The following is a 21,290-nucleotide window of genomic DNA, read 5'->3' as shown; positions in this document are numbered from 1 at the left end:
GCACAGTGCACTCTAATGCCCTCGAGTCACCAAGGGACAAAATCAATTTATATTCATGGGGTGACTGGAGGTTCCCAAGAGCTAACTATGTTGGAGGCCGAAATCAGCCTCACTGGTAAAGACTGGCAAAAGCACCCTATTGTGACTGGCCCAGGGGCTCCATGCATACTTGGTATTGATTACCTCAGAAGGGGATATTTTAAGGATCCCAAAGGGTATCGATGGGCCTTTGGAATAGCTGCTGTAGACACAGAAGGTGTTAAGCAGTTGTCTATTTTGCCTGGCCTGTCAGAAGATCCATCTGCCGTGGGGTTGCTACGAGTGAAAGAGCAACAAGTACCGATTGCTACAAAAACGGTGCACAGACGGCAGTACCGCACCAACAGGGATTCCTTGCTCCCCATTCAGAAGCTGATTCACCAACTAGAGAATCAGGGAGTGATTAGCAAGACTCACTCACCTTTTAACAGCCCCATATGGCCAGTGCGTAAAGCCAGTGGAGAATGGAGGCTGACGGTGGACTACCGTGGCCTGAATGAAGTCACACCCCCATTGAGTGCTGCTGTGCCAGATATGTTAGAACTCCAATATGAATTGGAGTCAAAGGCAGCCAAATGGTACGCCACCATTGATATTGCTAACGCCTTTTTCTCCATTCCTTTGACCAAAGAATCTAGGCCACAGTTTGCTTTCACCTGGAGGGGCATTCAGTATACCTGGAATCGTTTGCCCCAGGGGTGGAAACATAGCCCAACCATTTGCCATGGGTTGATCCAAGCTGCACTGGAACAGGGAGGTGCTCCTGAGCACTTACAGTATATTGATGACATCATCGTGTGGGGCAACACAGCAAAGGAAGTTTTTGAGAAAGGAGAGCAAATAATCCAGATCCTTCTGCGTGCTGGTTTCGCTATTAAGCGAAGCAAAGTGAAAGGGCCTGCCCAGGAAATTCAGTTCCTAGGTATAAAGTGGCAAGATGGCCGTCGTCACATCCCAACAGATGTGATCAACAAAATCAGTGCCATGTCTCCACCCACTAATAAGAAAGAGACACAATCGTTCCTGGGTGTAGTGGGTTTTTGGAGAATGCATGTTCCAAACTACAGCCTCATTGTAAGCCCCCTTTATCAGGTGACACGGAAGAAGAATGATTTTATGTGGGGTCCTGAGCAGCAGCAGGCTTTTGAGCAGATTAAACAAGAGATAGCCCGTGCCGTGGCCCTGGGGCCAGTACGGATGGAACAGGATGCGAAGAACATCCTCTACACTGCTGCTGGAGAGAAAGGTCCCACTTGGAGTTTGTGGCAAAGAGCCTCAGGAGAGACCCGAGGCCGACCCCTGGGATTCTGGAGTCGGGCGTACAGAGGGTCTGAAGAGTGCTACACTCCAACTGAGAAGGAGATCTTAGCCGCGTATGAGGGGGTTCGGGCTGCTTCCGAAGTAATCGGTACAGAAACACAGCTCCTTCTGGCACCTCGACTGCCAGTGCTGAACTGGATGTTCAAGGGAAAGGGTCCCTCCACCCATCATGCTACTGATGCCACTTGGAGTAAGTGGATTGCGCTGATTACGCAGCGAGCGCGGATGGGGAATCTCAACCGTCCAGGAATCCTAGAGGTGATCATGGACTGGCCTGAAGGCAAAAAGTTTGGAACACCGCCAGCAGAAGAGATATCACGTGCTAAAGAGGCCCCACCATATAATGAACTACCCGAAAATGAGAAGACATATGCCCTATTCACAGATGGATCGTGTTGTATTGTGGGGAAACACCGCAGATGGAAAGCCGCTGTGTGGAGCCCCACACGACAAGTTGCAGAGGCCACTGAAGGAAAAGGAGAATCGAGCCAATTTGCAGAGGTAAAGGCTGTCCAACTGGCCTTGGATGTTGCTGAACGGGAGAGGTGGCCAATGCTTTATGTTTACACTGACTCGTGGATGGTGGCAAATGCTCTATGGGGGTGGTTACAGCAGTGGGAGCAAAACAACTGGCAAAGAAAGGGTAAACCTATTTGGGCTGCTGACCTGTGGAAAGATATTGCTGCCCGAATAAAGAATATGGTTATAAAGGTGCGTCACGTAGATGCCCATGTGCCCAAGAATAGGGCTACTGAAGAGCAGCAAAATAACCATCAGGTAGACAGAGCTGCCAGAATTGAGGTGGCCCAAATAGATCTGGACTGGCAGAACAAGGGTGAATTATTTCTAGCCCGATGGGCCCATAAGACCTCAGGCCATCAAGGGAGAGATGCGACATATAAGTGGGCTAGAGACCGAGGGGTGGATTTAACTATGGATGCTATTGCGCAAATCATTCACGACTGTGACACGTGTGCCACAATTAAACAAGCCAAGAGAATGAAACCTCTCTGGGAGGAAGGGCGATGGCAAAAGTACAAATATGGGGAGGCATGGCAGGTTGATTATATCACCTTGCCACGATCTCGTAATGGTAAGCGTTATGTGCTCACCATGGTGGAGGCAACAACTGGGTGGCTTGAAACCTATGCAGTACCCCACGCTACCGCCCGAAATACCATACTAGGTCTTGAGACACAAGTCCTGTGGCGACATGGTACCCCAGAAAGAATTGAGTCAGATAATGGGACTCATTTTAAAAATTCTCTTGTAGGTACCTGGGCTAAAGGTCATGGTATTGAGTGGATTTACCATATTCCCTACCATGCACCGGCCTCAGGTAAGATTGAACGATACAATGGGTTGTTAAAAACTATGCTGAAAGCAATGGGAGGCGGTACATTTAAGCACTGGGAGAAGCATTTGGCAGAAGCCACCTGGTTAGTCAATACCAGAGGATCTATCAATCGTGGTGGTCCAACCCAGTCCAGCTCCCTACATACCGTAGAGGGAGATAAAGTCCCTGTTGTACATGTAAAGAATATGTTGGGAAAGGCAGTTTGGGTTATTCCAGCCTCTGAGAAGGACAAACCTCTTCGTGGAACTGTTTTTGCCCAGGGACCTGGGTCCACTTGGTGGGTGATGCAGGAAAACGGGGATGTTCAATGTGTACCGCAAGGGAACTTGATGTTGAGGGAGTGCAGTCAGTAATTCCTAGTGCGTGTGTTTATATTTTGTTTGTCTATATTAAGCATGATGTAGTGATGTGGAATAAGGGGTGGAATGTCATGGTTTCATGATTTTTCATTATCGGTATTCCACATCATAACATCATGCAATGTACTGGGGGTTTGACTGCTGATGCTCAAGTTCCGGGTGCCTGTCCAGCGGAGAAGAGCAGCTACGTTTCCCCAGGGGGCTTTGCGGTCAGCGAGGAGATATAACTCCCGGCAAGGTCACCTGATGCTCTCTTCTCTGCCTGCGCTGCTTCGCTTGCGCTTCTCTGCCTGCGCTGCTTCGCTTGCGCTTCTCTGCCTGCGCTTCTCGCCTGCGCTTCTCTGCCTGCGCTTCTCATCTCAGCGTTGTGGTAAGGCCGATCCACCATCAATTTCACATTCTCTCTCCTTATAAAATTCTGTTGATACCATATTTAGTAAATTACTTTGTTTTACCTCAGATTGTTGCCACTGTTTTCAATTATTTCGGGGTCCCTTATTTTCTTTTTTTTTTCCCGGGGGCGCGGATCCGCAGATCCCTCCCCCCTTCTAGTCACGGAACCGGGCCGAACCAGCCCGTAAACCGTTGACAATAGCTCTGGTTTTGTTTGGCATCCATCTGCAGTGGGCAGTGAATGAAATGAAAGGTTAGGCGCTGCTAGTCTTGCATTCATATGGAACAACACACACCCATCTTTTACTTCTTCCCTCTTGAAATTAAAAATGCCTTTTACCAAGCTCTTAGATTTGGCATCGTAATGGAAAACAGATGCAGATCGTGGTACATTCAGACTTACTGAGCCAAACCTTATTCATACCAGTTTTGTGGTATTTTAGTAATTCTGCATTTCCAGGACAAAGTAATGAGCTACTCTATGACACTTATGTTCTCCTTTGATCTCCAGTTTCCTCGTGGCATTCATGGTTTGTCACACTGAGAGGCTAAAGCTTCTCTGCTTAGGAAATGTGCCTGTAGGGTGTGAATGAGCGGAGTCAGGGAACGCGTGGTGCCACAGGTATAGGAAATGCTGCTTCTGACAGAGTGCGTGTGAAAGAAAACACACAGCATAGGGGCTGCAGTACCAGCAGAACCTTCTTTGCTCTCTCTGCCTCTTCCCCGCTCTCAGCAGGAGCTGCCATCAACCCAGCAGCTGCCTTGCAGCCTTCGCCCCAGTGCAGTTACTTTTTCTGTCATGAATGCGTTTTCCGGAGATGACGGTCCCAAACATACAGTGCCTGCTAAGTGCCCGCTGGAGTTGTGCAGCCATTACCAGAGCTGCTGCAGGAGCTGCGACCAGGCTCAAAACAGAGTGCAGAGCTGACACCGTGGGGGGTTATTTCCACACACGGGCCCAAATCCCCATCCTCACCCATGTGGCAAGCAGCACTGTTTGCCCCTTTACCTTACAATTATTGTGCAATTATTTTAGTCAGCTGGTGGCGATCCGGTGACAAAACCCAGCACACCGCCGCTTTCACCTTAACAGGGCCACGTGGGGATGCGTTCCGGTGAACTGGAGCTCGCACCGTGCACTGCACCAAACCACCAGGCTTAGCACCGGCCGGGCACGTGCAGCCGGCCTGCCTTTCACAGGCGAGCGCTGCGGGGGGCAGGAATGAGGCAGCTAAGATGCGTTTGGGCACCACGTGACTCGTCTCCGTTTTGGTAACGGAACTGCTTTTACTACTCGAATGCGAACGCAGGTCTGAGGAATATGAATGACATATTGGAAACCAACGGAGTGACGTCAGCGCCGGCACGCCGTCCGCGCGGCCGCCTCCATTTTGTGGCCGCTTCAGCCGCGGGCACCGAACGCCGCACACGACCCTCCAGGCGGGCGCGCGCTGCAGGAATGGGCGGTGCTGCGCGTGCGCGATAGCGGCGCTGCGGGGGCGTGGCCCGCTCGAGGATCTCGCGAGAACGCGCGGGCTATATCTGGGAGGGGGCGGGCGCGTGGCTTCCTTTAGTGCGCGTCCGCCCGCAGCGCCGCATCCTTCGCATCTCCTCCAGCGCGAGCAGGCCGAGAAGATGGAGGACAGCGCCATGGACATGGAGAGCATGGGCCCGCTGCGCCCGCAGACCTTCCTCTTCGGTAACGGGCCCGGCCCGCACCCCTTTTCTCCTCCGCCCCCGGCTCCACTGTGCGCGCCAGGGCCGCGCGGCGGGGCGATCGGAGGGACCGCGGGTCGGAGGGGCGTCCCGTCATGCGCCGTCGGGGCGTGCGGGAGGAGCGGGCCGCGCGCGGCGGCAGTTCCCGCGTGGCGGCGGTGCCTGCGGCGCTCCCCACGTGGCGGCGGCGCGGCCTTTTGTTCCGCGGGCCGGGAGCACGTGGGGCGGCGTGCGGGGACCTGCGGCCGTTGCCGCCCACGCGGCGCCTGCGGCGGGGAGGGGGGGCTGCGGCGGGGAGCGCGGCCGATTGGGGCGGGCCGGGGTGGCGGCGCGTGGTGTGGTCGGTCGTAGGCCGAGGCCTAACTGAGCACGTGGAGCCGCGCTGCGGAGTAACGGGGGGGGGCGGGGGTTGGCGAAGGGCCGAGTGCCGGGCTGTGGTCATCGTGCTTTGCTCTGCTGCAGGCTGTGAGCTTAAAGCGGAGAAGGAATATCAGTTCAAAGTAGACGATGAAGAGAACGAGCATCAGTTGTCCTTGAGAACGGTGAGTACCGTCTGTTCCTCCGTTGCGAGGTCTGAGTTCAGCTGCTGCCAGAAGGGCAGTGCGAGTTGTGAATTCATTTCGTCCCACTGGATTTCTGTAGTCACCAGTCTTTTTCTACAAATCTTTTCGACAATAAGCTCTACCTGTTGGGAGCTGAATGTATGGTTTTGCTTACTGTATCCTTCAGTAAGTAATGATACTTTATGGCTTATAACAAGTAATACAAGTTAGAGGAAAAGATAACTTATATACAGTAAGTTAATAAATGTTTACTGGAAGGAATTGAGAGCTGGAGCTGACACTGAGTGCAATATTCAGTTGTTCCAGGAGCACGAGGAGGGGAGGACTTACATTAATCATAGAGGGCACAGTTCAGCAGACCACAGAAAGTTAACTTTGGAATGGATCTTTCATATTCTCCCCAGTCATAATTCCTGGGCTTTTTTTCCACCAACAGCTAATAGTAGTGTGTGTAGTTGGATCTTCCTGGAGCCTGTGGCAGTAAGCAGGGCACAGCGTTTCAAGGCCTTTCCTCAAGGCTGAGCATGCTTGTGTTGTTTTCTTTAACACTAACGCAAAATTCCACAACTTCACATGCAAGGAGGCTGTAGCTCCCAGTCAAGGAGGTCATGGTGTCTCTGCACTTTCACTTTCATTTAAATGTGAAGATTACACATTGATTTAAAAAAAAAATAATAAAAAAAAAGCTAGAAGTGGGAGTTGCTCCTTGCAAGAGACGTGATGTTAAATGCTGTCCAATGCACAACTTACACAAAACGATACCTAGTGCTTTCACTTAAACATTAGTTGTGGGAGTAATGTCTTCAGTCCTTGCATTTCACAGGAATTACACTCTGGACTTGACAATGTGTAATTTATACATAATTGTCAGCCCTTTAGAGTTCACTTTGAGGGACATATTCTGAGTAAGTTGATGTGGGTGGTTCTCATACTTGTATGTTTGTAATGAAATGAAAAGTGTCAAAAGTGTCACAGGATGATACTTCAATAAGGCTTTATCCAAAGATTCTCATTTTGGAAGTGAGCTATAGCATCTCCTGATGGATTGTGCAGTCTTCATTGGGCATAAAGCAGATTGCATGCAGGACAGTTTTAGACCAGCTAAAAGGTGTAATTCAACAGCATGACTTTTATAGAAAAAATATCACTGAAAGGAATGATGGGGATTGAAATAACAAACAGGTTAGAAATGGCTTAAGCTTGGAATCTCTTAGAAGAATCTACACTCGAGATGGCTTGGTAAGCAGAGCAAGGAGTTGCTGGAAGATAAAGCATGACTCTTGTAACACTGTGACTGTGGTCTGTGCTCAAGATGAAAGTCTAAGTGAATAAAGAGAGACGTGTGTTATTGAAGCCCCTGGACAAATTTGTACTAGAGGGGACTGGGAGGGAGGAAGCAAGGACAAAGAAGGATAAAAGTGAAAGGGGAGGAGTACTGATGTGTGTAAAGGTAGAAAGTGGTATGAGGGTTAACTTAAATCTTAAGGCTCACTTGTCAAGTGGAGTGCTTGCTGCCTCGTTCCCCATTTTATTATTGGTAAGCCTGCCATTGGTGTAGAAGGCAAAACATGTAAATGGATGCCTGCCAGTCACTCAATAAAGAAATGTATATTAGGTGCCATAGTACTGGTTGAACTGGTGCAGATGGCAGGGGTAGGTAGCTGGGGGTAGGGAGGACATGTTTTAAAATGAAATTCTCATCCTAGTGGGCAGTCCCACCAGCTGAATGATTCACTGTGGTGTGAATCCATCTGAGAGGTGAGATCAGTGCACCATACCACTACTAATTCACATTAAAAAAAAGTTGCCTAATGTAATGGAGCCTACATCCTGTTTCTTAGTCTTCATCTGATGTGTTTTGTCTACATTGTGATCGCTTGCTTAAAACACATTTCTTGGGGAATGGAAGCTTGAGCATGCCACTGTCTGTGAAGTGTTTACACACTTAAATTCAGGAAGAGTGAGAGAGAAGCTTTCTTCTCATGGCTGTTGGGAAGGGATGCAGTAAGCCATGTTTGCTTGCCTCAGAGATAATTGTAGTACTTAAGGAAGTTCTTGGTTTTCAGAGGACTTGCATATAACTCTGACTCAGATGCCAGAGGTTCAGAAAACTGGAATTTCTGGCCTGTTGCATGTCTGTCACTTCAAGCTGTGCTACCTTGAAGCTATGATTTTCAAGTTTCCAGAATGTGGCTGTCTTGTATATGGTGTAAGGAATCAAGATACTTGAGTTTGAAATGTGCTAGGATGACAGCTGTTTGTCCTTGGTGCATTAATGCAAAAGGCTCACACCTAAATAAAAGCTCTGAACTCGGTGAGACTTCAGTTTTTCTTAAAGTAAACAACATAGTGTAGGTGATGCAGTGAGAACGTGACAGGTAAGCAGGAGCAGTAAAAGGGGAAGGATTGAGGCTGTGATTCTCTGGTAGTGAAAGCAGTTATTTCTCTTCCTTTAGCCATGTATGTATGCTTCACATGGGCCTGTTTCAGCGCTGTCTGGACTTGTCACTGACACCCCCTCCTCCTTTAAAGCAATAAGCTGTGTAACTTCACTATATTCATCAGAGCAACTGTTTGGAATTACACGCTGTTCATGCCAGTGCTATGGGAAAAGAGGTGGTGGTTTTGGGGAGGAGTGTAACTCAGCATTAGCAGTCAGAGATACAAATGTCAATCTTGGCACACAGAACAGCAAACACAGTTTAAAAGACTTTAGATATTGAAGGCAGTTCTGAGATGTGCACTGTTCTTTACTCCACAGGTTACATTAGGGGCTGGAGCCAAAGATGAATTACATGTCGTAGAAGCAGAAGCACTGGACTACGAAGGCAACCCTGTCAAAGTAGTACTGGCATCTCTGAAAATGTCTGTGCAGCCCACAGTAAGTAAATGAACCTGAAACAATCTATTACACGTTGGGTCTCAGGTGAGGAGGGTGTATCAGGAAAGAGTTTAGGTTGGCCAAATTGTATTGATCTGCCATAGTGCTTAGTGGGTTCACAGATGCAGTGAATACAAGCAAAATCAATGTGTATATTTCTTGGTACTCCCAGGCTTACTCTAGTCACAGACAGTTGAAAGGCTTTGAATCAATTTACGCATTTTTTAAAAAGCTGTACTAATTTTACACGTCATGTCCTTCTGTACAAGCACATGGATTTGCATGTGGATGCGTCTGTAACCTTCCAGTGTTGTCTAAGTGGAACTGCACAGTGCTGGGGCAGGTGTGCTGACTGACTGGAGGTTGTCCTTTCTGCAGCAATATACAGAGACAAATGTGGATTGGTCTGGCTTTAAAAAGCGTGCTTTGATTATGATATGCCATCACCACGTTATAGAAACAGTGCTACTGCTGCACTTTGACCCTGAACTAACTCCAAATGCTTCTGGAATATTCTGTGAGCTTGAAGAGTGTGGTTGGTGTGTTAGGTTTGCAATATCCGTATGTTGGAGCAATTGTTTTAATTTGGATGGATTGCCTGTTAAACACACTTTGCTTTTTCCCCCTAGGTTTCGCTAGGTGGATTTGAGATCACGCCACCAGTTGTCTTGAGGTTAAAATGTGGTTCGGGGCCTGTTTATGTCAGTGGTCAGCATCTTGTAGGTATGTATTGCACTGGCTACTAATATTCAAAGCTGTTGCTCATTAATTTGCAAAACAAAGGGATTTTTACAACTCACATGTCTGATGATAAAGAAGTTTGGCATGCATAAGAAGGCACCCAAACTGGGAAGTTCCCACTGCTGCCTGAAGGGCTGTGAAATTTGAGTAGTGTATCTTGGTACATCAACCAATACTTCTCTAATACAGATCTTCTGATTCTTTTAGTGGCCTGTCTTCAGAAACATGATATATATAACAAAGGGCAGAGGAGTTCAGAGAAATGCTTGCATTTATTTCCTTGCCTTCTGTATCTGCATACTGCTGGGAAGCTTTTGGCCTTGGTGGTTGGAAGCTTGCTAATTTTATTTCCAACATTCCTACATCTTGCTTAGTTGTGGGTGATAACGTGCTGTTTTTCTTTACTAATAGTCTTGCTTTTACTATTGTTAATGAGGTGGGTATTTTAAACATTACCAACATTTTATCAGCATTAGAAGAAGAACCAGAATCGGAGGATGAGGAGGAGGATACAAAAATTGTGAATGCTTCAACAAAGAGACCAGCAAGTGGAGGAGGAGCTAAAACACCACAGGTATATTTCCAGTCGGTTTGCTGAGTTCAGTTTTGCTTCAGGATCCATTCTGCCTTAGAAGTGAGCAGTTAGGTGACTTAGTGACTGACTTAATAAGAAGTGTGAGAGAGATCTTTGGAAGAGGTTTGTTTTGTAATTAGGCCTTGACAAGTATTAGATTTAAGTGGAGCAGTGCTGTTAAATACAGATAGTTTCCAAAGCTTTGATGAATGGGCTAATGTAAGGCTGCTTTAACTGTTGCAGATGTGTGCAGATTTTGGAGTAAATGCTTACAAACCCAAACTCTTGCAGTATACTATGGAGGTGTACCAGTATACCACTGCTGTGGTATAAAACAGAAGGATAAACGTGTGTACTCTGTCTGCTTGTATAGCATTTAATTGGGAGCTCTGTGTTGATTTTCAAATAAATTGCTTTTAGTTAGGACCCAAATTACTTTGAGAAGTTGTCTTTTAAGGCTTAATGTGGTACTGATGCTTGAAATACCTTTTTTTTTTTTCCCAAGAAAAAAGCAAAATTATCAGAAGACGACGAGGACGATGATGAAGATGAGGATGATGATGATGAGTATGTATTCTGGTTTTGATGGCGTTTCGAAATACAGGGATGACTTTCAGAGTATGAGTTGTGTGATGTATCTAGATGTTAAGTGAGGAAAGGTGCTATTTGGCCTTCACTATAGGAAAAGAATTACCTCAAATTTATTTCCAAATATAATTTAAATTAGCGTTATTCAAATATGTAGTGTTTGGTTGGGAAACTTAATCACGTGTAGTTCAGTAACTTTCTATAGATTTAGGATTTCTTTAGTGTGGTATTGATAACCATAAGGTTTGCCCCTTGAGCATTGAAGCAGAAGGCAGTGTATTTAACTGCACTATTAGTAAGTAGAGTATTTTGCCTAGCAGCTTGTTGAAACAATGTGTGGTGAATGACTGCTTTCTCATTGTAGTGATGAAGATGACTTGGATGATGATGAGGAAGAGGTTAAAACACCAATGAAGAAAGTAAGTGGTGCATTTGTATTATATTGAATGCATGTGTGACCTTCACCCGTAAAGAACAGCCTTACAGCAGAGGGGCAGTTTATTCAGACAGGAGTGGCAAGTGCTTATACTGCTTACCCTTCTTAATAGGTGTTCAATGTCTGTCTTGATTTTGAGTAATGTTTCAGGGTTAACATGAAGAGACCCCTCAAGTGGGAGATTGGGGAAGGCGTGTGTGAATGGGATGCTTTGGAATGAACTTCATTTATATAAAAACTCTAGTAGGACATGGAAACAAATGTCTGTTGGATCTACACTGGTACAGAAGGGAGGCTGAGTGGTTCTTAACCACCTATATGCAATAAATATGCTGTGGTGGTGTTATGTAAGGGTGCTGGGCATTAAGCACAAACTTGTTCCTACATTTGGATTGTGCCTTGCTGTTTCAGTGTGATAAAGCTGATGGTAGTGACAGAGCTTTTAGTGAGAAAGGACATAAGATGTATGAGCCTATGAGAAGGGGTTTGAAGTTGCATCTACAAACTTCAGTGCCATCTGGTGGTAGAAACGAAATAAAACAATTTGGCAGCTGCAGAGAGAAAATTCTTTATTTGAACTGTTTATATTTAAGTAACAGCTTTCTTAGAAAGAAACAGTTAATGTATCAGTTTTGCCAGTCATCACCGAGTGAAATGATCCTTTGGTTTAAATAGGAACACAAGAATCCAGTTCATAAATATGCACGTGGCATTGCTCTTGCACAATCCCAGGCTAGGTTTCTGTATAAAATGTTAGAGAATCTAGGATATAGAGGAAAGTAGTCCTGCATGCTTGTGTGGCCTCGTAACAAAACTTAATTGTTCTCTACTGTGCTGAAGCAGCAAGCAGGTTGTCTTTTCATATTTAATTTACTGTTGTTTCTAATTTCTGCTTAAGTAATGGGCACTGATCATGCTACATGGGAACACCTCTAACAGTATTGTCTTCTCATGGCAAATTGTTTGGAATGCTTTTTTTGCAGCCTGCCCGTGAGCCTGCAGGAAAAAATATGCAGAAAGCAAAGCAAAATGGAAAAGACTCAAAGCCGTCCACGCCAGCATCTAAAACAAAAGTGAGTGAAGAAAAACGAGTGAAATGTTTGTGGTGCTCTGGAAGCTGATTTCCTTGCCTAGCAGAATTAGCTTGTGCTAGTCATCGAGTTAGGTTTCTGAAGGAATATAAAGCATGCTGTGGCTTCCTTGCTTCGTGTACCCCATGAAACTGTCAGTATTTGAAATAAGCTGTCCACTGTGAACATTAGAAGTCTGATGGTTTGAATTGCCAGGCTGTTCTTGTGTACCTGTAAGGGTGTTGGTCCAGCACTGTCACTGTGGTACCATGGTGGCTTCCTCTGATAGAGCAGTCTCCCTTCTTTCTGGTTCTGTTTGCTGCCTGCTGTGTCCCAGCAGTGCTGCTACATTGGCTCAGTAGTATCACCAGTTAGGAAACTGATCCATGTGAGCAGAAAAAGTTTTCTTGTTCTGTTTCTTTGTAGTTGTCAGTCTTCCTTAGATGGCTTTTCCTTCCTGCATCTATTTAAACAAGGAAGGTCAATACAGAAATCAGTGTGGAATGGATGGATACCAGCATGGCATCTGAAAAACACTGTCAGTTTGTGCCTTTCCAAAGTGTGAACTGAACCTGGCTGCAGTTGTAGAGGAAGCTCAAAATCAGTGAATGTTTGGGTTGTTTTCAGTTTCATTTATGCTGAAAGGAAAAACTGTAGACAAGTGTCTAGAAACAATTCCAAATATTTGTGATAGCCACTACTTGTATTGAAGATAAGTTCTACAATAGGTATCCCAATATCTTAGTTCTCAGGAAACTTGATTTTTGCATACTCTATGCAGCTTTGTGTGTGCTCTCTAACAAAACAAATAATTTTCAGACTCCAGATTCCAAGAAGGACAAATCTCTAACTCCAAAAACACCAAAAGTCCCTCTGTCGTTAGAGGAGATCAAAGCAAAAATGCAAGCCTCCGTAGACAAGGTGAGTTTTTAAAACTTCCATCAGCCGTATTTTTAACACTTCTAGCAGCAGAAGAACAGTTTTAAGAAAAGAATGTCACTGCTTGCTGTGCTCTTAACTCTGTGTATATTTGTAGATTGACGTTGACACCCAGAAGTCAAGGTTATTGGGAATAAGCCTCTGCTCACGAGAAATTGAGGAAAAATATTTCACCAGTAGTGGTTTTGTATTTGTTAGTGAGCTGCCTCAGTTTGAGGCTGTATAAAAAAAGAGAAGCACAGCAACAAATCTTGGGGGTTGATGTTTATTCTGGTGGTGTCAAAATAGCATGCAGGTTTTGTGTTTTAGGCAGCTAGAGTAAAGAGGAGTTCTTGGCGTGCTTGGAATTGCTTGGTCTTCCAGCTGAATCCAGTGTTGATATCCAGAGGCTTGTAAGGCTTTGGAACTTCCAGAAGGGGGAGATAGATGCTTGTGATTAGAGCTGCATTTCAGTAGAAGTGCCCTGTCAATGGGTTCTTGAGTTGAAGTGTGGAAAGTAACAGCAGTACTTTTCCCATAAGCCAAGTTTGGATAGCTGTGTGCTATGTAGGTTCATTGCAGACAAACCTTAACTGCAGAACAGCTGGCGGTGAGGACCTGACATCTACACCTGTGGTTTTTAACTTAGTAACTCAGAACTGCTTAAAGATCTTCTCCCTTTGGTGACTGAACCAGACAATTGGAAAGTTATTTTTGAGTAAAGCTAAAGCCTACAGTGATGTCAGTGCATGGAGAGTGTTGATTTTTCTTTTTGGTCTGAGATGAGCTGTTTCCTCTTGACACTGACAAGTCACCCAAAGAATTAGAACCATGGAATGGTTGGGATAGTTCAGCCCCCGTTCCGTGGGCCAGGGATGTCTTCCAGTAGAGCAGGTTGTTCCAAGCTCTATCCAGCCTGGCTTTGGACGCTTCCAGGCATGGGGCATCCATATCTTCCCTGGGCAAGCGGTGAATGCTGATAGGATTAGGCTTATCTTGTGTTTGGATTCCTGAAGTTTTAAGGCCGTCTTGTCCCACAAATGCAAAATGCAGCAAAAATTATTTTAGTATATGGGGGGGATGCAGAGTGAGCAAGTATGGATGGGTGGTGCTTCTATCGGGATAGACATGCATATCCCTAGATTGTGAGCCTGCTGTTGACAGATGGGGTTCTGCTAGGTCAAGTTAACCTCTTAGTTCAGATGGGTGCTAGGGTGGTTCCTTGAGATTTCATGTTTTCCAAGATGTTGTTACGAGTTTATCTTGATATGCAAAATGCTTTTAGCTGTGACAGCCAGTGAGTTAACAGCTTCAAGAGTAGCTTCCATTATTTTATTAATATCATGCAGAAGTTCCACTTTAGTAAATATTAAGTAAATACCAGCAAGCAAATGGAAAAGTGGCAGATGGTAAAACATCATCCAAATCCAAGCTTAAGTAGAAGTATTGTGATGTTTCAAGCTGCACAAAGCAGCAGGGACCCCTAAATGTGGAATTAGTTGCAGTCTATCTGAGTAGCATATTGATGTTGACTACAAAGAAAGATATATTAAAAGGTAAAAATTTGCTGTTTTGGAGCACGAGCAAAATGCCTGTCCAGGCATTTCAGCATGCAGGCACTCTGCTTTGAGAAATACCTGGGTACCATAGCAAAGCAAACTTAAAAATAGAAGTTTGGTTTTGGATGTTGCAAGGTGAGTTCAGTAAAATTCCACTTGTGTTGCAAAAGGTTTAAGCTTCATCGGAGTTGTTTTGTGTACGCAGGTCATTGCATCATTCCAATAAAGCTTGCTTTTTTTTCTAAATAGGGTTGTTCCCTTCCGAAGCTGGAGCCCAAATTTGCCAACTATGTTAAGAATTGCTTCAGGACGGAGGACCAAAAGGTAACTGGATTTATTGAAACCTGATAAAACCCAAAGCCTTTTATAACCTAACCGAGGGATTCTTTTCCACTTCTTAATCTTTACAAGCTTTGGACTCTTTCAAAGGGTTACAAACCACGAACAATGCTTCAAATTAAATGGGAACAGTTTTAAGGGTTTAGTTGGCTAAGATGAGAAAGTTAATATTTTATTACATTTTTCCAGCTTTTATATGGTTGGTAAATTATCTCTTGCTTACTAAACCCACAGAATTTTCCTTTTGGCACTGGATTGGTGAAGGAAATGAGCTGTGGTTTTCCTTGCTGCTGAAGTTGGCCACCTAGGCCAGTCTGCTGCTCAGCCTTTTGTTGGGGAGGGTGTCTGGGAGGGGGAACTGTTTTGCAATTGAGATTATGGCTTTCTTGCTGCGTTTTCTCCCAAAGTCAACTGAACTCTTGTAAGAGGGCAAGCCAAAAGGTGGTATCAGGAAGCAAGCTTCTGAATTGGTTATTACTCAACTTGTACTAGGCTAAAATGTGTCTTAGATTTCCCTACCGAAATTCCTGTAAGTTAAAAACTTTTCTTCCAGTGACAGAATTCCTTACGCTTTCCTGCTTCCTTCAGTGGTTCAGAGTAAACTTGTCTGATAGACTAATTGATAGGTTCTTGAAAGAGCACTTAAAAGCAGTTACCCTCAGCTACTGGAGTGGGTCTGACATTAGCCAGGGTAGGCAGAGTTCAGCCAATATTTGCCTAGCTGGTCCACACCCATCCTCTCACTTACCTTCACTGAATTTTTATTATTGTGATTAAAGTGAATAACAGTCTTCTAGCAGAAGGATCTCGTGTTGCTTTCAACTTAGTTTTCTCTGAAAGAAATGCATTTTTTTTTTTAATCATTTAATGTCAATATTTTGAAAAGTAGAGATAGCAAAGAGGGGGGGAAAAAAAAACACAATAAGAAATAGACTTTAATTTCTAACTCTTTGTGTACACTTCCAGGTCATTCAAGCTCTCTGGCAATGGAGACAGAGTCTGTAAGAGAACAATTTAAACAGTTTGTTAAAATCTGCAGTCTTACTTCTGTAACCGTTATTTGGCTGTCCTTTTTACAAATGCTGAAAGAGCTTTCCCTACAGTGTCTGATAAATGTCATCCAGATTACCTTGCCAAGAATGTGTTGTCCAAAATGCCTGTTTAGTTTTTAAAGACGGGACTCCACCCTCAGCTTCATTTTAAGTATGTATGGAATGTTTTGATAAGGCATGGTGGTGTGGTGGTGGTGGTCAGACAAATGGAAATGGTGGGAAGACTAAATGTACGTGGAAAAAAAAATAAAATTTAGTATTTTAATAAAGTACTATCGTTTCTTTCTTTATGGGTTGGGGGTAGTCTGCATACCAAACCCAGGAGATAACAGGGCTTTTAGGTTCTCCTAGGAGCTACTGCTAACTATTTTAGCTACTTCTCTTTAGCAAGTACACATCAGTCTCAGTTATGTTGTCAGCTTTAAGAACAGCCATACCCCAATTCCATGAGCTCCACAGCAACCAGGCAAATGGCTTAGTGAGAAGACTTAGTGGTAAGCGGGACTTTATTCTTGTCTGGAAGTGACCACTAATTATGTAATTGCATACAACAGCCCTTCCTGCATCTCAGTTTCTGACCCGCTTCATTGCTTTTTGGTTTATGGCTTCATTCTAACAGCTAAGTTTGTAGGGCTTGTGACTGTGCTTGTAAAATGTAATACTTTTGATTTGGGAACTGCTGGCAGTGCTGTTCCTCTGAGGGGCTGCAGTCTCTGAGGTTGTCTCACTTAATGACTGGGCTTAAGTTTTGTGGAGGGGAGTGTAAGCTTGAATGCTGAAGGATGTGCCCAGGGAGCTCACAATGAGGGGGATCAGTGGCCCATGGAGGAATTCCTGGGAATAACGGAGAGCTAATCCTCCGGTCTTTTGAAGATTGAAGACTGCAAATCCCAAAAGCTCAGATGGGCAGGTAGTCTGCATCACAGTTCCTCAGATCATTCTCCGAAGCACTTCAGATAATGGTTGTCCACGTTCAAACTTAATCCTCCTATTTAAACGGGGCGAAGCACGTTCAATCCTTACACTGGCCTTAGGAGGAAATTAATTCTCGGAGTAAACAGGATGCTTACTAAGCAGCAATTGTCCTTTGATATGGCTGAGATGACAAAATGGAGCCTTACCAGCTATTTTATTTTTGATGATTGCCTACTAGTGATGCTAAGGACAATTTAAAGTCACTTGTTGGACTATTTTCAGTTGCTATATGAAGTACAAATGCCAAGGTGCTAAGTCAGTGGTATGTGAAGGGAGGAAAGAAAGCATGGATGATATACCTGGCACTTGTGAACTTGTTCTCAAAGCTCTTGTCTAAATGCTGTATTGCTTCAGGTGCTTGAATGCTCTCTCTGTGTAGTAACTGCAGTAATGGTATGAAGACCAAAATAACATTAATAAATTGTGACAGTTAAACTTGATTTAATCCTTGCTGTGAGTTAATGCAACTGACTTTCCTCTTTTTCTCAGCATGAGAACTGGAAGGCGTTGAAGCAACTTGTTGGAGGGTTTGTTTTTATCTGCGTGAAGGATGTGTGCAGTTTTGAAAAGGAGACTTTTTGGTTTCCTTTGTACCAGATGATAAAACCAAAACAAAAAGCCTGCTTTGGCTTGTGCTAGCTGGGCATGGTGTCGCTCGTAGAGGCTGCTGGAGTGGTTCTAGAAGTGGAATGTGGTTTTCAATTTGTAAAAAGTCATAATTTTTTTTTTTTTAACAAGTTTGCTACTCTAAAAAGTTTGACCCTATAGTGGAGGTGATGGATGCGATGGAAACCAATGCAACTTCCTAAAAGCAAACATTTCCCCTTGAAGAAAATAAAGCATGCTAGGGAAGCAACAGTGCAGATCCAGTGTCACAGGTGCATTTAAACTATCCTGTAAGTGCAGCATGTGAGATGGCAGTGTGAGGGTTTGAAATGCCTCTTCCTGTGGGGTTATGTCAACAGATGGTGTCATATGAGTGAGTGCAAATTTCATTAGAGGTGATGGGCTCAGTTTGGGAAAATTGCCCTCCATTTTGCCTGAAATGTGAAAATGGTACAGTAATTTCAGTGTGAGGTTGTCCAGTCAGTAAAATACTCTGAGTACGAAGTCTTAAAGAGAAGGCCCAGGGTGTTTTGTGTCTATAAGTCACTGACTGTAGCAGGGCACTGGGTACAGCCACGCTTGACAGCACGATGGCAGGGGGATGGTAGAGCTTGTATGGGTGGTTCCAATGGGGAGGCGTGTTCCCATGCTATAGCCAAAGTACAGTGTAATTCTAAATCATCAGGCTACCATGAGGCATCTATCTACATCACAGCATAAAAACGATAATTTTAATGAGCTTCTAAGTTGGCTTTTTTTTTTTTTTTTTTTTTTTTTTAGCCAGTTAATAGTCTTGCACCTCCAGCAGCGAGCAGCAATTGCTGGCTATCTGCTGCCTGTGCCCCATCTGGCTTGTTGTTGTGTGGCAGTCTGCCCCAGCCCTCCCCAAACCAGACTTGGCCTGCTGCTGCCAGTCATGTCCCTGAGCACTTTGCTCCTGTTGGGACTGGCCAGCTGAGGAGTGCTGTGGGGATGCTGGGCTGTGCAGTCCCAGCCCGTAGGTATGGTATTCATGGGCAGCTGCCAGCTCTTTCAGTTACTCTGATGAGCTCATGAGGTTGAATTCAGAAATCTGTTTAAACTCATTTGAAGAGAAGATACCGAATGCTTGCTGAAGTATTGTTCTTGACTACGGTGTTGCCCTTAAAATTAATTGCAGTAAAACTAATGTTTGGATGGAAATAATTCAGCGTTGAGAGCCTGGCTCTGGTCCTGGAGGGTGGCCTAGTTGGGAACGCAGAGGTACAGCAAGAAGTAAAGAGCAACATGCTTTCTTGTCCCTACCCTGGCAGATCAGCTCCTGATAGCTGTGCAGCAGTGCCAGTGCCTCCAGGTGGCTGTGCCCTGACCAATGCTGCTGGCTGCAGCTGGTCTCCACATCTGTTCTCTCTCCAGATCAGGTATCTCTCACACGGGGTGGTGAGGCACTGGAACAGGTTGCCCAAGGAGGTTGTGGATGCCCCATCCCTGGAGGCATTCAAGGCCAGGCTGGATGTGGCTCTGGGCAGCCTGGTCTGGTGGTTGGTGACCTGCACATAGCAGGGGGTTGAAAACTAGGTGAGCATTGTGGTCCTTTTCAACCCAGGCCATTCTATGATCTCCAAGCCTGGGCATCTGACTTGAGAGGAAGTGACAGCAGAAGGATGCTGTCCTGCAGCAAAACAGTGTTCCTCAATTTCAGGTCTTGGTTTGTCTTCTTCCTTGTGTTGCTCAAGAAAAGTGAATTTTGTTTACTTAACTTTCTCTCTTGGGTTTCTGTTTGGTTCTGTAAAATTAAATATCCAAAACAGAGCGTGGATGTCTCAGAGCTGGAGATCTATGACCAGTATGGGACTTTGCTTCGCCTGTGCTCAGCACCAGTTGCAGCCTCTGGGGAGGCCCAACTCCAGCATGGCTGGTAGGAGCCTGGAAGGGAGCGTGTGTGGGCTGAGGTAATGGAAAACAAGGCCGGGATGGGTGGTGGTTCTGGGCTCCTCTCCACCCAGACGATCCCTCGGGGCAACGTTCATGCTGGAACACTCTCTGTCCTCCCCTCCTCTGGTAATTTTACCAAATGCCCCAGGCTGTGTCCTGTCCTTCCAACGGGCTGTTACTGACTGGCAGCCAACCTCTCCCAGCTTTTCCTTCCCTCGTTCCCTGCAGAACAAGCAGATAGATTCCTCTTAGCGTTACCCCAGGGGAAGACTGAAGACTGGATCCTACTTGGGAAATGCCATCGACGAAGCTGCAAATGAATTTGGTGGTTTGGAGCTCAGCGTTCGATGGAGTGCCTTTACTCCCTGGCTCGGTCTAATGGGCAGTAGGTCCTGGCAAGCAGCAGTGCACACAACTCGTTGCGTTGAGTGAGGCTGGAGGTTCTGTGATCTGGTATTCATTAGGGGTTGCTCGGAGTCCTGACTGCGATCTGATGGAAGTGGGAGCAGAGCTTGCGTGGCTGGGTGCATGAGAATGGTTTGGGTTGAGGGCTGGCCTCATCTCTTCTCAGTGGGCCTACCCTGGGCTGTACCTGCTGCTTTTTGCTTTTTCTTTAAGCTAGTTCGATGCTTTTGGAAGCAATCCCATGTGCCATATTGGATCAGCTCTTTGGTGTCTGGCTGTTGGTTGTCTGTCATACAAGTGGCTCTTTTAAGAGAGGATTTGAGCTATGCCTTATTTGGATAAAATAAGTAAATAAAAATATATAACGTGTTAATTAAGATTTATAAATGCGTGTGCAGAGACAGCTTAATGCTCCTAATTGCGTGCATGGGCTGTTTTGGGATGAGTTCTGTGTTCCTTACTTTCTTTCTTCAGAAACACTCCTCCCTTGCGCCACATCTATGAGCTCTCACAGTCCAAGCCAGAAGAGCAGGAAAGGGAGAGTGAAGGGGCATGGAAAGGAATTTGAAGTGCAGGGGATGGCCCTGTTGCTGTTACCATAAGGTATGCAGAGCTGCAGAGGTAACAGGGCCGCGAGGTGCTCCCACAAAGGAGGCTGGTTGCTTGCTCTGTCCTGAAGCCCACCATGAGTTGCTCCAAATCGTGTCTGTGCTGCTCTGGGGTGGCAAAGACCATGTGTGGCTGTGTGACCTCCATGTGCAGCCCTGCCCTGAGGTTCAGCAGGGACGGGTCCTTGCCCAGAGGAGGGGGCTCCAGGGCTGGGCTTGAGATGGGGACTTGCTGGAGACAGCTTAATTCAGGAGACCTCAGTTAAAGAGGTTTATGTTTAAGAGCTGTTGAGCTGAAAAGCTCCGAGTTAAGGAAATATTAAGTTTTGAAGCTTAACAGCTAGTGATTTTTTTTTTTTTTTTTTTAAGGAAAAATGAAACCATGGAGGAATATAAATCCAAGAAGCCAAGCCCTAGGATTTAGTGCAGTGCGAAGGCTGGGATTTCCCATGGTTTGTGTGGGGATGTCTGCAGAGGTCTGTCCATTCTTGCCCTCCAGAAGCGCTCCGGCAGCTGCCATGTGCTCTCCTGGGGAGCTGCAGTGCTCATGGGTGGTGGGAGCATGGAGAGCCCATGGGAGCATGGTGCTGCTGTTCTGTTTGTGCACCAGGAGCCCTGGCAGCTTTCAGTGTAGTGCTGCTGGGAGAAAGGAGCTCCTGCTGTGGGCTGTGCTGTAGTCTAAAATGGAAAGCTGAGTGATGTGCTAAAAAAACAAGAAAAAACCCTCCACAAAGCTCTGGCACCTGCTTAAACAGCGTTCCAACTGAAATCAAAGCAACATTGTGAGGAGAGGCAGTGATGGTCCTGAAGGTGAGTGCTGAGTGCCACACGTGCTCCAGGATGAGTATCCTTGGTGGGGTCTGGTGGCAAGTACTGC

The 21,290-nt window shown here is 45.6% G+C and overlaps 1 protein-coding gene across 1 annotated transcript; it reads left to right on the top strand.

Annotated features, from left to right (window-relative positions):
- Positions 1-5,004: 5,004 nt before the first annotated feature.
- On the top strand, positions 5,005-16,177 carry NPM1 (nucleophosmin 1). The gene is made up of 11 exons (XM_085236521.1): positions 5,005-5,167; positions 5,647-5,726; positions 8,509-8,628; positions 9,258-9,351; positions 9,840-9,943; positions 10,449-10,510; positions 10,896-10,950; positions 11,951-12,040; positions 12,857-12,958; positions 14,764-14,838; positions 15,820-16,177. Exons 1-11 carry the CDS (start codon positions 5,104-5,106, stop codon positions 15,856-15,858), a joined length of 885 nt encoding a protein of 294 aa, XP_085092647.1. The 5' UTR covers positions 5,005-5,103; the 3' UTR covers positions 15,859-16,177.
- Positions 16,178-21,290: the final 5,113 nt, after the last annotated feature.

The sequence above is a fragment of the Meleagris gallopavo genome, chromosome 15, assembly GCF_905368555.1.
Source record: "Meleagris gallopavo chromosome 15, MGAL_WU_HG_1.1, whole genome shotgun sequence".
In the NCBI taxonomy this organism is placed as follows: Eukaryota; Metazoa; Chordata; class Aves; order Galliformes; family Phasianidae; genus Meleagris; species Meleagris gallopavo.
Note: the sequence above shows the minus strand (reverse complement) of the source record. Positions and strands in the feature narration are given on the sequence as shown.